The sequence below is a fragment of the Cydia splendana genome, chromosome 8, assembly GCF_910591565.1.
Source record: "Cydia splendana chromosome 8, ilCydSple1.2, whole genome shotgun sequence".
Classification (NCBI taxonomy): domain Eukaryota; kingdom Metazoa; phylum Arthropoda; class Insecta; order Lepidoptera; family Tortricidae; genus Cydia; species Cydia splendana.
In genome coordinates, this window is record NC_085967.1 from 17,152,845 (window position 1) to 17,171,342 (window position 18,498).

General features: G+C 38.6%; 3 protein-coding genes across 4 annotated transcripts in view; all 3 read left to right on the forward strand.

Moving 5' to 3' along the window:
- Positions 1-11,360, forward strand: part of LOC134792946 (uncharacterized) — a 48,070-nt gene extending 36,710 nt beyond the window's left edge. For both annotated transcript variants that reach the window (XM_063764422.1, XM_063764423.1), the window contains exon 8: positions 7,595-11,360. In XM_063764422.1, coding sequence (XP_063620492.1) covers positions 7,595-7,706 — 112 coding nt within the window. In that variant the 3' untranslated portion in view covers positions 7,707-11,360. The remainder of the gene's footprint in view (positions 1-7,594) is intronic.
- Positions 11,361-13,595: 2,235 nt separating this feature from the next.
- On the forward strand, positions 13,596-14,660 carry LOC134792933 (SOSS complex subunit C homolog B). The gene is made up of 3 exons (XM_063764400.1): positions 13,596-13,765; positions 13,882-14,045; positions 14,505-14,660. The coding sequence occupies exons 1-3, from the start codon at positions 13,735-13,737 to the stop codon at positions 14,658-14,660; spliced, it is 351 nt and encodes a 116-aa protein (XP_063620470.1). The 5' UTR covers positions 13,596-13,734.
- A 5-nt stretch (positions 14,661-14,665) lies between these two features.
- Positions 14,666-18,358, forward strand: LOC134792932 (rRNA N6-adenosine-methyltransferase METTL5). Its single transcript, XM_063764399.1, has 4 exons — positions 14,666-14,800; positions 15,427-15,638; positions 16,155-16,295; positions 16,876-18,358. The coding sequence occupies exons 1-4, from the start codon at positions 14,666-14,668 to the stop codon at positions 17,024-17,026; spliced, it is 639 nt and encodes a 212-aa protein (XP_063620469.1). The 3' UTR covers positions 17,027-18,358.
- The last annotated feature ends 140 nt before the right edge of the window (positions 18,359-18,498 follow it).

An 18,498-nucleotide genomic window follows, 5' to 3' on the forward strand; every position in this document is an offset into this window, starting at 1 on the left:
TTAACTGTAGATTTCTAATAGGTTTTCCTGTCATCTACAGGTGAAGAACTATTATGTGTATTTTTTTTAAATTTTATACCCAGTAGTATCGGAGTTAAGGGGGGGAATGGTTATTTTTTGCCTATTTTCTTAAATAACTTCTAAACTATTTCATATAAAATTATAGAAAAAATATATTTGAGATCCTCAAATTAAGCCCTTTCATTTAATATGTAACACGATATGGTTTGAAAAACTTTGTTTTTTTGTTTCTCATATCCCCCTAAAAGTGCCCCCTATGCTTAAAATTCATTTGTTTTTATTACATGTCCGTCTTTGGGTCACAGACTTCCATATGTGTACCAAATTTAAACTTCATTGGTCCAGTAGTTTTTGAGCAAATAGGCTGTGACAGACGGACAGACAGACGCACTAGTGATCCTATAAGGGTTCCGTTTTTTCCTTTTGAGTTACGGAACCCTAAAAATAAAAAAATAAACTAGATATTAGAAATTTTTATTTTTTACTCGTCTGTAAGCAGATCACGGTTATCACTTATCACACTGATGTGAATCCGCACGCTACAGTGTATATGTGTGAGCGAGGCAGTGCCTATGCACGTATAGATAAGTGTCCCGCTCGCACACCGGAGCAGCGTGCGGAACCGCATCCAACGTGTAAACCGGCTTAAAAAAGTCTTCCGATTATGTTTAGACTTTCGAGTACATCGCTCTGCATAACGTAATAGCAAAAAGAATAGATAGTATAGAGGGGTCCTGTCATTGTAAATTTTGTAGTCACTGTAAATTTACTGCCATCTATCGACACACGACTAAAACTCAAAATGAAAACGTATAAAGTTATGAAAAAATGTATATATATGGATAAATGATTTTATTATTTTTATATCATTTTGATCCATGTTCATTCACTGATATCTATGTGTTAAAATTGTTAAATATAAAACGGTGTCGTCACGCCATCTAGCCGAGGATAGGCTAAAGGTGTGTGCGCCATCTATGCGAGAATGACTTTTGCTTGAATTCCGAGGCACGTTTTTTCCTTAGACTTTATTCGTCTTATACGAAGTTACATATGTCTTTGGTAATAGTAATCTTATCAACTCAAGTTGATTATGATTTATAGCTATTGTCATTGCTTTAATACACGTAGATTATGGTTGCGATGGGACCGACATCATCAAATTAACTTACGTCGAATTAAAACAAAATTAATATTTTTAATTTACTGTGTAAACGTCTTATAAATTAAAATCTTGATAACGCGAAAAACTCTTTAGCGTGACGTTGGTTTTGGTTACCTTTCATACTACGAGTAGAAAATTCGATGTATAATTTTTTTTGTAAAAAAAAACATTTTTGATACAAGCTTTATCGTTGACTGTACTTTTCTTTCAACGGGCAACTAATACTCATCGAGAAAAATCTAACAAATCCAAATACACGTACGATGCGTTTATCACAGAGTTCCTATAGTGACCATCGTCAAATCAGTTCGATAGTATCATAATATTGCATTGTCAACCAACTTACATATGTACAGTCACCTGCAGTAATATGTTACTCTTCGAAGGCCCCAAAAATATGTGACACGCTCTTATGGCTCTACAAATAAGATCGTGTCAGATATTTTTGTGGTCTTCGTTGTGTAACATATTATTGTGACTGTACTTATGTAGGTACCGTCAACCGGGGTGAATAGGGATGGCTAGGGTGAATAGGGACAATTAAAATGTGATTTACTTGACAATTCCTTAATAACTACCCACACCAATTGCATCTTACAAAATCTACTATTATTTTCAATCGAATGATACAATTTTTGTGGGTATTTTTAGGGTTCCGTACCCAAAGGGTAATAAAAACGGGACCCTATTACTAAGACTCCGCTGTCCGTCCGTCCGTCCGTCCGTCTGTCACCAGGCTGTATCTCGTGATCTGTGATAGCTAGACACCTGATATTTTCACAGATGATGTATTTCTATTGCCGCTATAACAACAAATACTAAAAACAGAATAAAATAAAGATTTAAGTGGGGCTCCCATACAACAAACGTGATTTTTGACCGAAGTTAAGCAACGTCGGGCGGGGCAGTACTTGGATGGGTGACCGTTTTTATAGATAATGGTACGGAACCCTTCGAGTGCGAGTCCGACTCGCACTTGGCCGGTTTTTAAGAAATTGTCAGGTAAATCACATTTAAAGTTTTGTCCCTATTCAGATTCACCCCAGCCATCCCTATTCACCCCGGTTGACGGTATGTGAAGTTTCAGCTAAATCGAATACTGGGAAGTGGGTCTAATTTAGCTTGCAAAATTATTGTTGCTGTGTTTCAGACGTGTGTATTCACTTTGGCGTTAAATGTCGCCAGTTAAGTGTAGTGCAAAATACTGCAGAATACCATCGCGGAATGAATAAGTATTAATATTACGATGGCGCATCGTCAATGCGATGTCAATAGTCCGTTGACCTCACCTTTCCACATGTATTGTGTCATGGCATTACTATAGTTAAAATAACTTAGCTACGTTTTAGTATTAATGATCTTTTGTGCAGTCGCCATCGGTTATATTTGCAGCTAAGGAGGTCACAAATAATCTAAACAGGCCTCTATTGTCAAGACGTTAGAGTACATGTGGCACCTTGGCCGTTCTGATATATCTGATAGGGTAGTAGTTAATTAATAAAGAAATCGAACAACATATTCAATTTTTCAAGGTTTGTCTTAGCGGGGGCACTGCCATGCTTCCAGTTAAATGAAACGGAATGGGAATACCCCAAAAATATTGCCTACATTTATACGACAACGTTGGAGGCTAAAGAATCTTTTCTCAAACATGCAATGAAATGTCGTCACTCCGGGCGTTATATCAGGCTTCAAAGTATCACGTTTAGGGCGGAGCAACTCCAGAGAACTGTAAAGGAATTTCATACAAAATTTAAGGCCTAGGCCGGGAAGTAATTTTTTTTTAAATTTCCATTTCACATATATGTGTGACACACCATCGTGGCATTCAGCCATTAAAGTGATAACACACTATCGCACCGCTTTAAAAAAAAAACTATAGGCAGTTTATGCTTTATGGTTTATGGTACGATTTCTTTTTTTTTATCTTTATAGGGCTGTCTCTCCTATACCGTGCGTCGCAGCGCAAAAATAATAAAATGTTCGTTCCTCTGTAAGAAACTCTTAATTAATATTAAAAACAAAACACACAAAAAAGAAAAAAATAATAACAAAAAAAACTTTATAATGCTGTATCTCGTAAACCGTACGTCGTAGCGCAAAAATAATCAAATTTTCGTTCCCCTTTAGAAAACCCCTTAATAACATTTAAACCCCTCAAAACACAAGAAAAGAAAAAAAAAGAAAAAAAAAAGCAAAAAAAAAATATTTATAGGGCTGTATCTCCTAAACCATGCGTCGTAGCGCAAAAATAATAAAATGTTCGTTTCTCTGTAAGAAACCCTTAATTAATATTTAAAAAAAAACAAAAAAAATAAAAAATAAATAAAAAAAACTTTATAATGCTGTATCACCTAAACCGTACGTCGTAGCGCAAAAATAATCAAATTTTCGTTCCCCTTTCGGAAACCTCTTAATATTTAAAAAAAAACACAAGAAAAGAAAAACAAAACAAAAAAAAATATAGGGCTGTATCTCCTAAACCATGCGTCGTAGCGCAAAAATAATAAAATGTTCGTTCCTCTGTAAGAAACCCCTAATTAATATTTAAAAAAAAAACTAAAAATACTTTATAATGCTCTTAAACCGTGCGTCGTAGCGCAAAAATAATAAAATTTTCGTTCCCCTTATGAACCCCACGCACTGAATAACCTATCCACATTAGGACATGAAACAATCATCATCATCAATTTTTATTATTATTTCATTGCATGTTTAAGAAAAGCACTATACATACCTCGGCGTGAAAAGGGGTTGTCGGCCTCATAACTCATAACTATATGCATTCGGCCGGCAACCCCTTACTTCCCAGCCTCTGTAGTAATGTACTACACTCGGGTGCAAAGAAATCGGACCACCCCAGCATTTTCAACATTTTTTCAATTTGTGTAAAAACTGTAACCTCGATCATGATAATTTAAATACCACGTGGTAGATAATTTTCTGCCCTATCAAATGACATCAATATTCAGGGGTGGGGATGGATATTGTGCAAAATATGGGCCTGGAAATCACCCCCCTCCAACTGCCTCATTAGCGCATGCACTAATTGACCACTTATCATTAGGTATAAAAACAGTCATTATCATTGTTTATGCATCATTCGTGATTGGTACGTCTTCCTGAACACTACTCTCATCGCCTGAACCTGGAAAAACTGGAGAAAAATGGATACTACCTCGACTGAAGCCGGCCAAGCAGTTGCCCTATTGCAGGGAGGGCTTAGTCAACGTGCAGTGGCTCGACAACTCAACCTATCGAAGTCATCGGTTCAACGTGTTTTCCAGAGATTCCGCGTAGATCAGACGTTATCCAGAAGACCCGGAACTGGCAGAACTCGCATCACTTCTGAGAGAGATGACCGTTTCATCGTTCTTACCTCGCTACGAAATCGTCGACTGAATGCCGTTCAGCTTCAGCAGAAGCTCCTAGAGACCAGGAATGTGTCTATCAGCCGATGGACAGTTAGAAGACGACTGAAGGAGAAGGAATTGACAGCTCACAGAGCTGCAAATGGCCCAAAACTCACCCCAATACATCGTGGACAACGACGCGTCTTCGCTTGCGAACATGAAGAATGGACCCTTCAGCAATGGAGTTCCGTACTTTTTTCCGACGAGTGCAGGATAACTTTGTCTGGCAATGACGGACGGGTACGAGTCTACCGAAGACCTGGGGAGCGGTTCTCTCAATGCTGCATCGAGGAACGTGTTGCTTATGGTGGGGGGTCAATCATGGTCTGGGCTGGTATTTCTTTGGAAGCGAAGACGGACATTGTGTTCATCACAGGGCCAGGTACCAGACCGAATTCAGGCGGTTTGACTGCACGTCGGTACGTGGAGGAAATCCTGGCTGATCATGTGGTCCCATTTGCGGGTTATATCGGCGATGAGTTCATCCTCATGCAAGATAACGCTCGGCCGCATACAGCCCGGATCACTAAGGAGTACTTGGAGGAGGTCGGCATCAGAGTCATGGAGTGGCCAGCCCGCAGTCCTGACCTAAACCCGATCGAGCACATTTGGGACGAGCTGAAAAGAAGAATCCGGGCCAGAAATCCCGCCCCTGAATCCTTACTGGAGCTAAAGACTGCGATCGAAGAAGAATGGGCGGGCATCCCTCAAGACACTGTAAAAAAATTCATAAGATCAATGAAAAACCGAATGACTGCATGTCGTAGGGCTAGAGGAGGCAATATACGGTATTAAAATGCTGAAAATTGTTTTAATTTTTACTTGATATCTTTAGAATCGCAGTTTTCCCATTATGCATAAGTTTCACTCCAGTATGCATTTTTAGGGTGACAAAGTTCTTAGCCCTGAAAGCCTGAAAATATTGGAAGTAAACCTGTGAAAAGCACATCAATTTATAGAGGAAAAGCCAACCTTTCATTAGGTATATAATATGTCACAGTAGCACATACAGTTTTTACAGAAATTGAAAAAATGATAAAAATGCTGGGGTGGTCCGATTTCTTTGCACCCGAGTGTATTTATCACCGATGTCTTGCACAATGCACAACGAAGTGAAATAACTGACGCAGTTGTGCTTGATAAAGGTCTTAATTGTATGGCTTATATGTACTTAATATAATTTTCTCAAACATGCAATGAAATATTGATGTTATGTTCCTTATAATAGGCTGCGAAGTATGACGTTTCAGGTGCGGCTAGGACAAAAGGTCGTTAATGGAATTTCATACACATCTTGCAGGCCTAGGCCGGCAAAGTCCTCTTTTTTAATTTTCATTTCACAGATATTTGTGACACAGCATCGTGGCATTCATCCTTAAAAAAAAACTAGAGGCAGTATTTGCTTTATGGTTCGTAATGACACTCTGCCACTACGCCTATTAAAAAAAAACAAAAAACAATTTATTTATTTATATTTATTTATTTGTAGTTTTATTTGTATAAAATCAACATGAACTTAATAAATAATACATTCTATAATTTTATAATTTTAAATTATAAATTTAACTACACAAATAAAAACATTTAAAATATTTCATCTAAACGTTAGCGGTAAAAAGGTCTACTCAAACACGCGTAGTTATATTTTTTAAATTGTTATGGAGGTAAAGTTGAAAAATACACTTGGTCAAGCAGATCTTGTCAGTAGAAAAAGGCGGCAAATTTGAAAAATGTAGGCGCGAAGGGATATCGTCCCATAGAAAATTTGAATTTCGCGCCTTTTTTGACTGACAAGATTTGCTTGACCGTCTATATTCATTCTGTTTTATTGGATTTATGGTGCGTTGTTGATTTTTTGACTTTAATATGAGTTTCGACGAAATAATGAAATTAATATTAATTGTAATCGTAGGTGTTGGAATTGGCAGCGTAAGCAGAATTGATTTTAATAACTTGCTGCCTCTACCGCCAAGTCAAAGACGAAGTATGTATATGGTTGCTTATGGCAATTTTATTATTTGAGAAACTAAGAAAAATGGCTTACAGTTTATTAGAAACAGTTTTGTGGCATATTTTAAATGAATGTAACTACAAATTCGTCAACACTGTGGAAATTATACTTATTTACTCCATGCATAAAGCAACGATGTATGTGAAACACTGAAACATGATATCAACATGAAAGACTATGTAAACTTATGTGACGAAAACGACAGTCAGACGGATACAAGGCGAAAAAATCAAAGATACATGAAAATATACGGGTAGTAAAAATACACGACTCGTGTAAAACATACGCATGATAATGATATAGGTACGTGTTGGTTATATTTTGGGTGTAGTTTACTTTTAGTTTTTTCTATAAATAAAACTTGGGTTTCGTGGATTTTTTATTTTATTTATTTCATTGCATGTTTGAGAAAAGCACTATACATACCTCGGCGGGAAATGGGGTTGCCCGCGCTCAGACCTATCCGGCCTCGCTTCGCTCGGCCGTCTATATGTCTTCGGCCGGCAACCCCTTTCGTCCCGGCCTCTGTAGTAATGTACTAATAAAGTCTTGTATGTGCTTGATGAAGGTCTTTTCTCGGCCTCCTAACCTATTTGGTAGTGACCCTGCCTACGAAGCAGTACGGTTACCATCAGTTTGTCACTGACATAAACGCCGTCGAGAACGTAATTTACTTTCTATACATCCCGTTTGCACTAATATGCGAGTGCGAGCGAGATGTATAGAAAGTAAATTACGTTCTCGACGGCGTTTATGTCAGTGACAAACTGATGGTAACCGTACAGGTCTCGGGTTGGAATCCTGGCAAGGGCATTTTATTTGTGTTTTTATGACAGTAGATATTTGTTCCTGAGTTATTTTGTAAGATTGTCCAGTATTCATTATGTTATACCTAAGTAATAGAGAAAAAAGCTGTATTTTTTTTACCACGTTAATTTTGTGTAATTCCCTATTGTATTGTAACAGGTGACGTTATTGTTTCAGTGAGTCGTCGAAGAGCCCGGGCCTGGGCGAGTGCTCCCGGGCCGGCACGGCGCCACCGTGTCCGGCGCCGCCGTGTCCGGAGCCGCCGCGCGAGCCCGACGCGGCGCAGTGATGCCCCGATACCGTTGCATATCAATTTCATAATCTTGTTGTTTTTTACCAAAAATGAGAAATTCTAACGATACTCGTCGCTCGCCTCAGCCGCGACCGCCCCGCCCGCTCGGGACAGATGTATTTATTGGGAAGCGCGGAACGGAGAGCGGGCGGGGATATTCATATTTATTTAGGTGATATTTTTCTATTGGCTACTGATAAGATTTTATCTGTCGTTATGTCGCCGGCCGCGCCGGGGTGCATTGTCGTTGTAAGGAGGGTTTGCCCGAAGCTCTAGCAATAATTTATCAGGTTCCTAAGAAGTTTCGTAGTTAAGTTCTATGCACGAATTTTCGCGAACACTGCCGCTTGATATCTAAATTTGTTTCACGGATATTAGTCGTTCGATTGCTTCCTTTATTTTATATTTAAAGAGTCATTTTTCATCGTTACGTTAAAATTTGTATATGAGGCATTTAAGTGCTGAACGAGGGACCGTTGCAATTGCAAAGTAAATATATAAAATGGCATAATGTTTAGAACTAACATAGATATATTATAGTCATTTCGTTTTATAGGTGTAAATGATAAAGAATTTATTTTGGAGCGTAAACGGTTTGGATATTGTAAAGTTTTCGGAGAGCTGTGATCGAGACGGATATAAAGCAGTCATATTTTTAAATAAAGTTTAGGAATTACTACGTAATAATTGCCAGGTATACAGCATATTGTATGAGGCGAGGTGTACATAGGACGCGGGGCCGCGTCGCCTCCGCGCGTGCTCGTGTCGGATCCGTGCCGTGACCGCGCCGTGACCGTGCCGGGCCCGCGCCGGACACGTGGCGGCGACGCGAGCCTCGCTCTCGCGCACGGTCGTGGTTTTAATATAATCATATCAAAAAAAGCAATAACTATTATTTGATAGAAACGAATTTTTAATTTATAAAATACTGTTTTAACCAAGTTGTTATAAAAGTAGCTAGTAAATTAATTAAAAAGTCTCTTTAAAAGTCCACAGTCGTTTTAGAGTTCTTTTGAACGATGAGTAATGTAATAACGTCTCACGTTTCGAATATCATATCATTTTGTAACGTGTTAGTTTGGGACGTTTCGTGCGAACGCAATTCGAGTCGCGAGAACGGTAAGTTACAGTTACCACGGTAGGCTAGTGTAGTCCGCGCAACTAGTTACACTTACCGACTAGTATGTTACGAAGCCAATTGAAAGTCTTAATGCTCAATGTTGCCAAATTTTACTTGCCGAACGTCTTGTCTGATTGATATGATGATGATTCGTCAGTCGCCCGCCTTTACGGCACCAGATTTGCTCAATAGTACGGAGTCCTTTTGTTACACTTTCATGAGTTAGAAGTTTTGGCCGGAAAAATATCATTAGAAATTTAAATTGAAAGAAAATTTGATAGTAACTTAAATAAGACAAGTTAGATTTTATTAAGAGTATTTGCAAGTATAAATACTTCGTGGCGTATGATCGAGTCGAGATGCAATATGTTTATTTAGTGCCAAATGATAAGTTAACTCGTAGCAATATGTCCTATCTTAATGCTCTTGTGTAATTCGCGTAGTGCGTCGACCTCTGAGGTTTCGAAAGTTTCTTTAACAAGACTATACAGGGAAAGTGTTAGGTATTGTTGGATTAAGGAATGTTGTTGAGATATAATACTCATGCGGCAGGGTGTAAAAATAAACGTACTCTATTACCGATCGGATGCATTCGGATCGGACGCCTCTCGGCTGTTGATCTACACGATGTGATCGAGCCTCGCTCTAAGCGTTATGCTCTAAACCTAGTCTAGTTTTGATACTAAAATAATGTGAATACAAATATAATCAATCGCCAAACCTCGAAGGTATAGCTCCACTCTTTTACAGGGTAAGTTATTGTCTGACGTACGCCCTTCGCTAACATACTCTTATTTTTACACTCTGTTTTAATATTGGTGATGGTGGAGAGCAAGGAACAAGAGAATTTATTTACTCAAATAAGTTTTATTATTTATATTTTAACTAAATTGTAATGAATATACATTTTTTTGCATTTTATTATTGTAATGGCAGCTGTCCATATAACGTAATCGATCAAAACAGCTGAATCGCGTAGGGTTTCATAAATATATTTAAAACGATACATCGAACATGACACATTGGGCACAAATATTGTTAAAAATATGCTTGTTTTCTTAAACGCTTCGCTATCTAATGGATAATCGAAATCTTTGTTGTAATAATGTTCCTGGTTCTAGTGTCTATAATTGGAGTCACTTTGTGGAACCCTTGTGTTAGATACGTACTCTAAATACGTACGTTGCCAATTTTGTCTAAGTAATAATCTTGTGCGCGTGTGGAAGTGACACGCGAGAGAACAACATCGAAACCGCCGCGTCGCCCGCGCGTCGTTGACGTGTCGTCAACGTGTCGTCAGCGTGTCGCCAACGTAGCGCTCGCAGGTCGCGGGTGCGCGGTGTTGTGCCAAAATTAAGTGCTAGTCTTTTAAAACAAATGTTGTTATCAATTTTCAGATTTTATTTAGTCCAGAATATGTTTATTCCTGTGCTGTGAAAGTAATTACTTCGATCAAATCAACACTAAATGGTGGTGTAGTGGTGATGCACGATGTAGCTGTTTCGAACACATCTAGCTAGATTCTTGCCTTTCAAAACTTTAATCTTTTATCGTTTTTATTCGAGTTTACATCTTAGTCTTGTTATAGTATAATTTTATCGAGTCAGCTACATTGTGATCAACTTTTAAGTTTTAATGGATAATGGTTGACGATTGCCGACAGCGAGCGGGCTAGACGGGCGTAGGCTTGTAGAGGCTAGGGCCTATTCGCGCTGCCTGAGGCAAACTCAACGATGGATCTCAACGTACCTATGCCAATGAATACACTAGGTACCTCCTTTATTTTTGAGGCTAACATCATATTCGGCGATTAGGACCTTTAACACCCTTGCGCTCACTCGCTGCGGCCATAATAAGATGATGTGATGATAAAGTGTCATTATAAGTCATTAAATGTATGGAGTGGAGCCTTTGGAAAGCCGTGTTGGTTTGTTACTACATTTATAGTAAATATTTACTAAAATGCACATAATTGTTTAGCTACGAGCTTGTGCAAGTTTATTCCAAATTGTTTATAGAGAAATCTATTATTATTTCCAAATTTTTATATTAATATTTTTGTAATCGTAAAAGACAAAGGCAACTTAAATTCTATTTATGTTGTGCATTTATTCTCAAATGTTATTACGTACCACGTACTCGTGACTAATGTCAGAACAGGAGCGAAGAATACTATACAGTAATTATTCTGTATTGCTAATATTGTGAGTCAATTCTAGTAATGTTAATGTTCCCTTTTATTTAGAGTTATTTACTATAATAAACAAATTAATTAAGATTGCTCAACCGGACGCAATGCTAACTGCAATTTAGATGTATGAATAATTTTATATTATGTCCTTTTATATTATCATTTATATCTGATATTTTATCAGTTTTATTATTTTGTGAGATATGGCAGCGCATGTTAGTATATGTTTATTCTTTAAGAGAGGCCAAATGTTGACTTGCTAATGTGAGACTGTTTTGCCAAGAATCAGAAAGTATATTATTACCTACATTGTTTTAAAATAAATGCTTTTATATAAATATGCTTGTCTTGTTCTTTATGATAATCACTCAATACTACGTGAGACTTTAGTCTAACTCTTTAGATTATAAAGTAAGGGTCTCAGTGCTCGACATGCTTATTGCCCAATATATAGTTGAGACCCTGTTGTCATCTCTATTGCTAAAAATAGACCAAGAAAAGTCTGCAGCGATTTTGATAGCCCACGCAGTGCAAGTGTTATTTTAAACGTCAAACTTCTATGAAATTATGACGTATAAATAACACTTGTACTGCGTGGGCTATCGAAATCGCTGCAGACTTTTCTTGGTCTAACTTCTATATAATAACGCAAGAAAGATAACATGTATTGGGACCATTGAGGTATATAACTAGACTCGACATCTCGAACAAATTGTGTCCGCCATTTTCGGCGTTTGACGTCTGGGGGATCTTTCTCTTTTACTCTCATTAAGACGTAATTAGAGTGACGGAGAAAAATGCCCGCAATTGACGAACTTCGATTTTCGCGGTTATAGCCCTGTCACTATAAGGCATAGAAGGTAGGATCGTATAGAAGTGGTATACGCGTGCCTCCGTGAGGGACAAAACATACGCAAATGCGACACTGTGATTGGTCGAATTTATTTGTTGCCCACCATTATCCATACTAAAAAAAAGGTGGGGAACAAAAAATTTGTGAGACTGTGATAAGGACAAACAATAATAGCGCTTTCTCTGCTACTCCACTCCACTCATGCCCAATCCAGTTTAATACTAGATTCATGCACTGGTGAAGAATAAGCGTATCTAGGCCAGAGGCGAAACATGACTGGGACGACTGTGTCAAGCAGTCTTTTTTAGGGTTCCGTACCCAAAGGGTAAAACGGGACCCTATTACTAAGACTTCGCTGTCCGTCCGTCCGTCCGTCTATCACCAGGCTGTATCTCACGAACCGTGATAGCTAGACAGTTGAAATTTTCACAGATGATGTATTTCTGTTGCCGCTATAACAACAAATACTAAAAACAGAATAAAATAAAGATTTAAATGGGGCTCCCATACAACAAACGTGATTTTTGACCAAAGTTAAGCAACGTCGGGAGTGGTCAGTATTTGGATGGGTGACCGTTTTTTTTTTGCTTTTTTTTGTTTTTTTTTTTTGCATTATGGTACGGAACCTTTCGTGCGCGAGTCCGACTCGCACTTGCCCGGTTTTTTTCCTCATCCTCAATGGATACTGCCGGCCCGGTATCCGGCAGCATGCCCGACTCGGCTGCGTTGGAGATTTTTCTCCCGCAGCCGAAACTGCGCAGTCGGCCTTCTACCGTATATAATATAGCGAAAATTCGAAGCAGCCAACTGAACATTTTATGGCTCCTCTTCACGTTGGGCCAACGACAACGCCAACGAGGGACGCAGCCATGCGGTAGAATGAGATAGCAATATCACTTGCTCCCTCTAACGCATAAATGCGATTATCTGTCCCTCTCAGCTCTCAGCAGACAGTCTCCGACGAAGAGGTATATGTTATGGCTCCTCTACACGAATGGCCAACGCCGGCCAATCCAAAGGACGCATTTATGCATTAGAGGGAGCAAGTGATATTGCTATCTCAGTCTACCGCATGGCTGCGTCCCTTGGATTGGCCGGCGTTGGCCATTCGTGTAGAGGAGCCATAATAACCCGTTTCGGTATGAGAATGAGATTAAAGCGTTTCACATGGTTTCACACATACATCTTAGTTAATTCAGTAACCGACGATATCTGCATCTCACTTCTATGTATTGCTGCGTCCCTATCGTCAGTTACTGAATTAAGTAAGGTGTGTGAAGCGTTTAAATTATAAAAAGGGACTTGTACCTACTGAACACCTATCTGCGCCTCATGTAAATTCAAGTGTTTTGGAGGAACCCAAAAGTGTATTCGTTCCTTATTTTTGGTGGCCGACCTCAGATATCGTACTTTAAAGGCCCCAGTACACAATGGGCCATCGCCGGCCACTCCAAGGGATGCATTTATGCGTTAGAGGGAGCAAGTGATATTGCCATCTCATTCTACCGCGTGGCTGCGTCACTTGGAGTGGCCGGCGATGGCCCATTGTGTACTGGGGCCTTTACAATTTGGTGGGAATAATTTAAAAAATCTAAATCGGAATAAATCAGGTTGGCCAACTTCTCATAAAATTAGGTTCGTACATAACGCCGAACACGTAATTCTGAACATACCCTAAAATACGAGTTTATTGACTTGTCAAATGTCATTTCTGATTTTTCTGAATTCAATAAACTAACCTCACATTGTTACAATTACAACTCTATCCTTTGTATTTATATCTGGGTTCATAAACTATGTTGTGTAGTTTAATATTTTTTAAGCATTTTATATAATTCAGCTATTTACTAGCTAATATTAGATGGCGTTTCCTCAGCCCAACGCTCAAAGAGGTAAATACATGTCTTGTTGGCATTTGTAAATGAAAATACCACTATATACTTGTTTCTTTTAAAGATTTTGGTGTTTTCTATAAATTCTCAAGTGTATAAATCTGTTTGGTCACTAGAACTGACAAATAGGAAAATTTTGGAGGAGTTGCAGTTGAAGAAACAAATGCTTTTGAAGCAAGCTGCCGTGGCACCGCTCACCGCCACCACGATCAGCCTCACGCAGCCCAACCCCGCCGGCTCGCTGCCTATGTGCTCTATCCCCCCCGTATCTGCTACTGCTGTAAGCCAAACTTAATTATTTCCTTTGAAACGGTAAAAAAAACTAGCTTTGCTTGAATCAGCCAAACTTTTGTGCTGTTATTCTGTTTCAACAATCGGAAGTTAACTATTTCACATATGCTTAGTGATTTTGTAATTATTCATTTGTTGTTATACAAAAGAATACATTTGAGAAACTTTTGTAGAAGCATATTTAGAAATTTGGCACCCTGAGCCAATGCCCGGATGGCCCTAGGGTAAATACACCCCTGTTTGTTGGTCATACTACAAATATGTACGAAACAAACAAGATTCCATATTAGTAACTGCTTAATAATGTTAATATAAATTACTAATGTTTAATCCTGATACTCCTCAAACCTCATCAATATCAATAAGATCAATTATGCAGCGATGAGGTACCTTACTTATAACAAAGTAGTAATACATAATGAAGTTAATGCGTTAAAACTATTTCCAGGGTTTCCCTCAACTCCCAGAAGCAAACATAATAAACACCAGCCACCGTGCCGCCTTGCAGCACGCCAACACCACATCCTGTGGCTTCTTTGTCTCCCAAGACTCTTCATTCGGAAACCAAATCCTACCTGTACTCCCGAGGTTTGACAGCAAGTGACAGCAATGGCGGCTGTTATGAAGCTGAAGACGCTTCAGGGTCATCTGCAGGACCTGAGCGGGTTTGAGAAGCCGAAAGTACAACTGGAGCAGTATGAGACTCCTCCACACATTGCTGCTGTTGCTCTTTACACAATGCAGGTGTGTCCAGTAGCCATCAGATATATTGGAGCAGTCAAAGCACTCACAAAAATCGAAATGCCTCTGTTAGAGTGCATGTTCAGATATTGTGAACACCTTGGTCGATATGATATATCTGATGGCTACTGTACTAAAATTTCAAGTTTATTACCTATCTCAAATAGTGATAAGTTACTTTCTAGAATTATTACATGAATATTATACATATTTTATGTAGGTATTAAAGAAGAAACTTAAAATCCATGTTAAGGTAAATTGTAGTGTTATATTGTACTTGTGACATGCCTGACTATTGTTTTTATCTGGGCAACTATTATAATATTTATAAATACATATATCATGTTTATAGCCTTATTCAGAAAGACCAAAGTAACTCAAAGTTGTAGGTTATGTGTACTTACAGTTTGTCCAGTAGTCATAAAATAAAAGCCCTTATTTCCACACCATTAACTTGTTTAAAAAATCTATAACTAAATGTATTAAATAACTTAACAATTACCAGTAAGAAATAAAAACTGTGTCTCGGTATTTGCCACAGATGCAATTCATGCAATGAAAATACCCTAAATATGGCGGCAGGCCCTTAGTTCCGGTCTCTGGATTGATTATTTTGAATATTGTTTCAGACACAATACGAAGCCCTAGAAGGCAAGCTAGTGCTCGACGCGGGCTGCGGGCCGGGCGCGCTGACCGTCGGCGCGGCGCTGCTCGGGGGCGCCGTCACCGCCGTGGACGTGGACGCGGACGCCTTGAGCGTGCTACATGAAAATAAAGATGACACTGAGATTGCTAACGTTGATGTAGTGCAGTGCGATTTCCTTGGACCAAGTGTTTGTAGGTTAGTTATTCTTCTTTTGTTTAAATTTATTGTTTATCACATTGTCTTTTGGAATGAGGGTTGTGAATCGAGTTTCCTTAATGTTGAAGGCCTTATTATTTAGGCTTACATTCAATTTGGCCTATTTTAATGCCAACAACAAAGAACACGCAAATTTGTTTTTAGTATTTATATAAATTTACAAACATTACTCACACGCCTACATATGTCAGTGGAAGTGAAAAGGGGGGCTCCGTAAAATTAGGGCCTTTCTCACGCCAGCGCGGCCCGTGGCATTTTACTGGTTATGCCACGGTACGAATACAGTTACTTCACGGGCCAATTTAATTCTTTAGTTAATTTAGGTGCTAGAGACATGTTTGTTACAAAAAATATTGGAACAGACCAAATTATTTCCTATATGTATTCTAAGAAATCTAAGAGACTTACTTTCTTTCAGCTTTAATTTTGTGTGAAGATTTACTTGTATGTATAAATAAAACACCACACTCATTAGTTTAATAACTTTAATTTCAGATGGGAAAACTATTTTGATACAGTTGTGATGAATCCGCCGTTCGGCACGAAGAGCAACGCCGGCGTCGACATGCGATTTCTACGAACTGGGCTGGATCTCAGCTGCGACAGTGTCTACTCGCTACACAAATCTTCTACAAGGTGAGATAAAGGGCCTATGCTAACCGCGTTTAAACACGCGGCGTCGACGCGCGTTTTCGGAACGCCCCTCTGTTAATTAGTCTATCTGACCTATAACTAGTGGCTTGGTGAGCTGTTCACTTCGCGTTAGGCTTAGAAAATGTAAAACTGAAAAATTCTTAGTTGGTTGAGGTGTTATCACAGTGAACTCACAATGCTCTTAAGCGCCATAGACGATATTGGCGCTTAAGTCCTTCATGCCGAATTCCGCATTTTGAATATATCCAAAAACTGGATCGGCAAAAAAAATCTATTTAATCATAGAGTCTGGTCACAAAATTTCACGAGAATCAGTTAAGAATTGCGACCTTCTAAAGAACATCCCGACATACGAAAGCAAAATGACCGAGTTAAAACGGAGACCTCTGACGCTACGGTCAATAACCCTGTGAAAAAGATAAACAATAGACTGCAGATAACATGTCAGATAGGTCCGATTCCTAAACCCTGTGGAGTGAGCAATTAGCAGTATTAACGGCCAGCCAGCGATGAAGTAAACTTCATATCACGTCTTCTATATGCCAAGCAACTATGTTAACAGGGCACACATCCAAAAGAAGATCAAAGAGTGGGGCGTAAAGGGCAGCGTGATAGCGGAGCTGCGCTACGACCTGCCAGCGACGTACAAGTTCCACAAGCAACAGACGCGCGACATCGCCGTCGACCTGTGGCGGGTGCACCACCCCAGCTAGGAGTCAGGTTTTACTGACCCAACCAGACATTAGTTGAAATTGATTAATTAAGGTGTATTCTGGTAATTACAAATCACCTCCGAACGGCAGGTAAACCGCAGTTAACTTTTGCGGGGCAATAATATGCAACACAGTTACTTACCTAAAGTGTCATTCTATGGAACTTGCTAACTATGTAAGCAAAAGTCACTAGTAAATTCATTATTCAGAGAAAATTTCAATATGGCGGTTTGTTTACATAGTTAGCAAGTTCCATAGGGTGACACTTTAGTTACTGTTGCTCCACAAAAGTTGCCACAGTGAATGCATCTTAATTTTAAAAACCGCCCATAATTCTTTCGATATCAGAGTCCTATTCCGAAATTACTTGACATTCGTTAGTGATACGGAATTAGGCACTCAAATACACCTTAGGGTGGTATTCCACCTGTCCAATATCATTGCGTCTCACTCTCATTAAGCCAAATGTGAGACGCGATACACATTGGACAAAGAAATAGGACAGATGGAATACCACCCTAAGTAGTGGAATACCTACGTTTCACAAATCTTTTTTTATTTATTACACTTTCAACTCTCGCGTTTTGTACTCATATTTAATGCTATGAACGGCTCTACCGCGATTTAATTTCATTATTTTTTATTTTATGAAATTATATCACGATAGACCCGTTCATAGCATTAAATATATATTTTTTATTTATTGCTATTAAAACAGAATGTAGATAGCTATATATAGGTATATTTAATAATAACCTTTCAGGTGGCATTCATCATTTGTTGGAATTATAACTTTCTGTAAAATAATTAAATTCAAAATATACATGTCCCGCTAAGGGAATGTGCCACGCGAAGGGTTAAATTTTGAATGACAGACGACAGCAGCATCCCTGCATAAGGTTCATAATCAAATGAGATGGCAAACCACATTCGGCTTTGAACCACAAATTCTTTTCGTAGATTTATAAGTCCCTATCCTCCTAAGGCCCAAGGTCCTACCTATAGTACTTACTCAGTCCAATGAAATTTAAATCATATTCGATTGGAACAGAGTTGCTTTTGCTTTATTTCGTTCAGTTTTTGAACAACGCAAAATCAACTCTTATTTCCTAAATTATAGGTTCAAATTTCAGTGGCCAATTTTGCATTTTTCATTTTTATGGCTGGGCCTTAGGAGGCTATATCTCTGTTATATTATACGGCTCCTGTTGACTATATGGTACTGAACTGTAAAATTATAAGTTAACAGTATAGTTTTCGTAACACGAGGTAAAAGTGAAAAAATATATCAAAATTGATTCCGAATCAAAAAGCTTATGTTTTTAATGAAATATATAATGGACCTGGACGTAATTTTAGAAGAATGGAATAACAAAATTACGATTTGTAAGCGTGTTTACAATAGCTAAATGAAATAACAGATTTTTTAATATCTTTGTTTATTTATACTTTACTAAGACGTTGGGTAAATA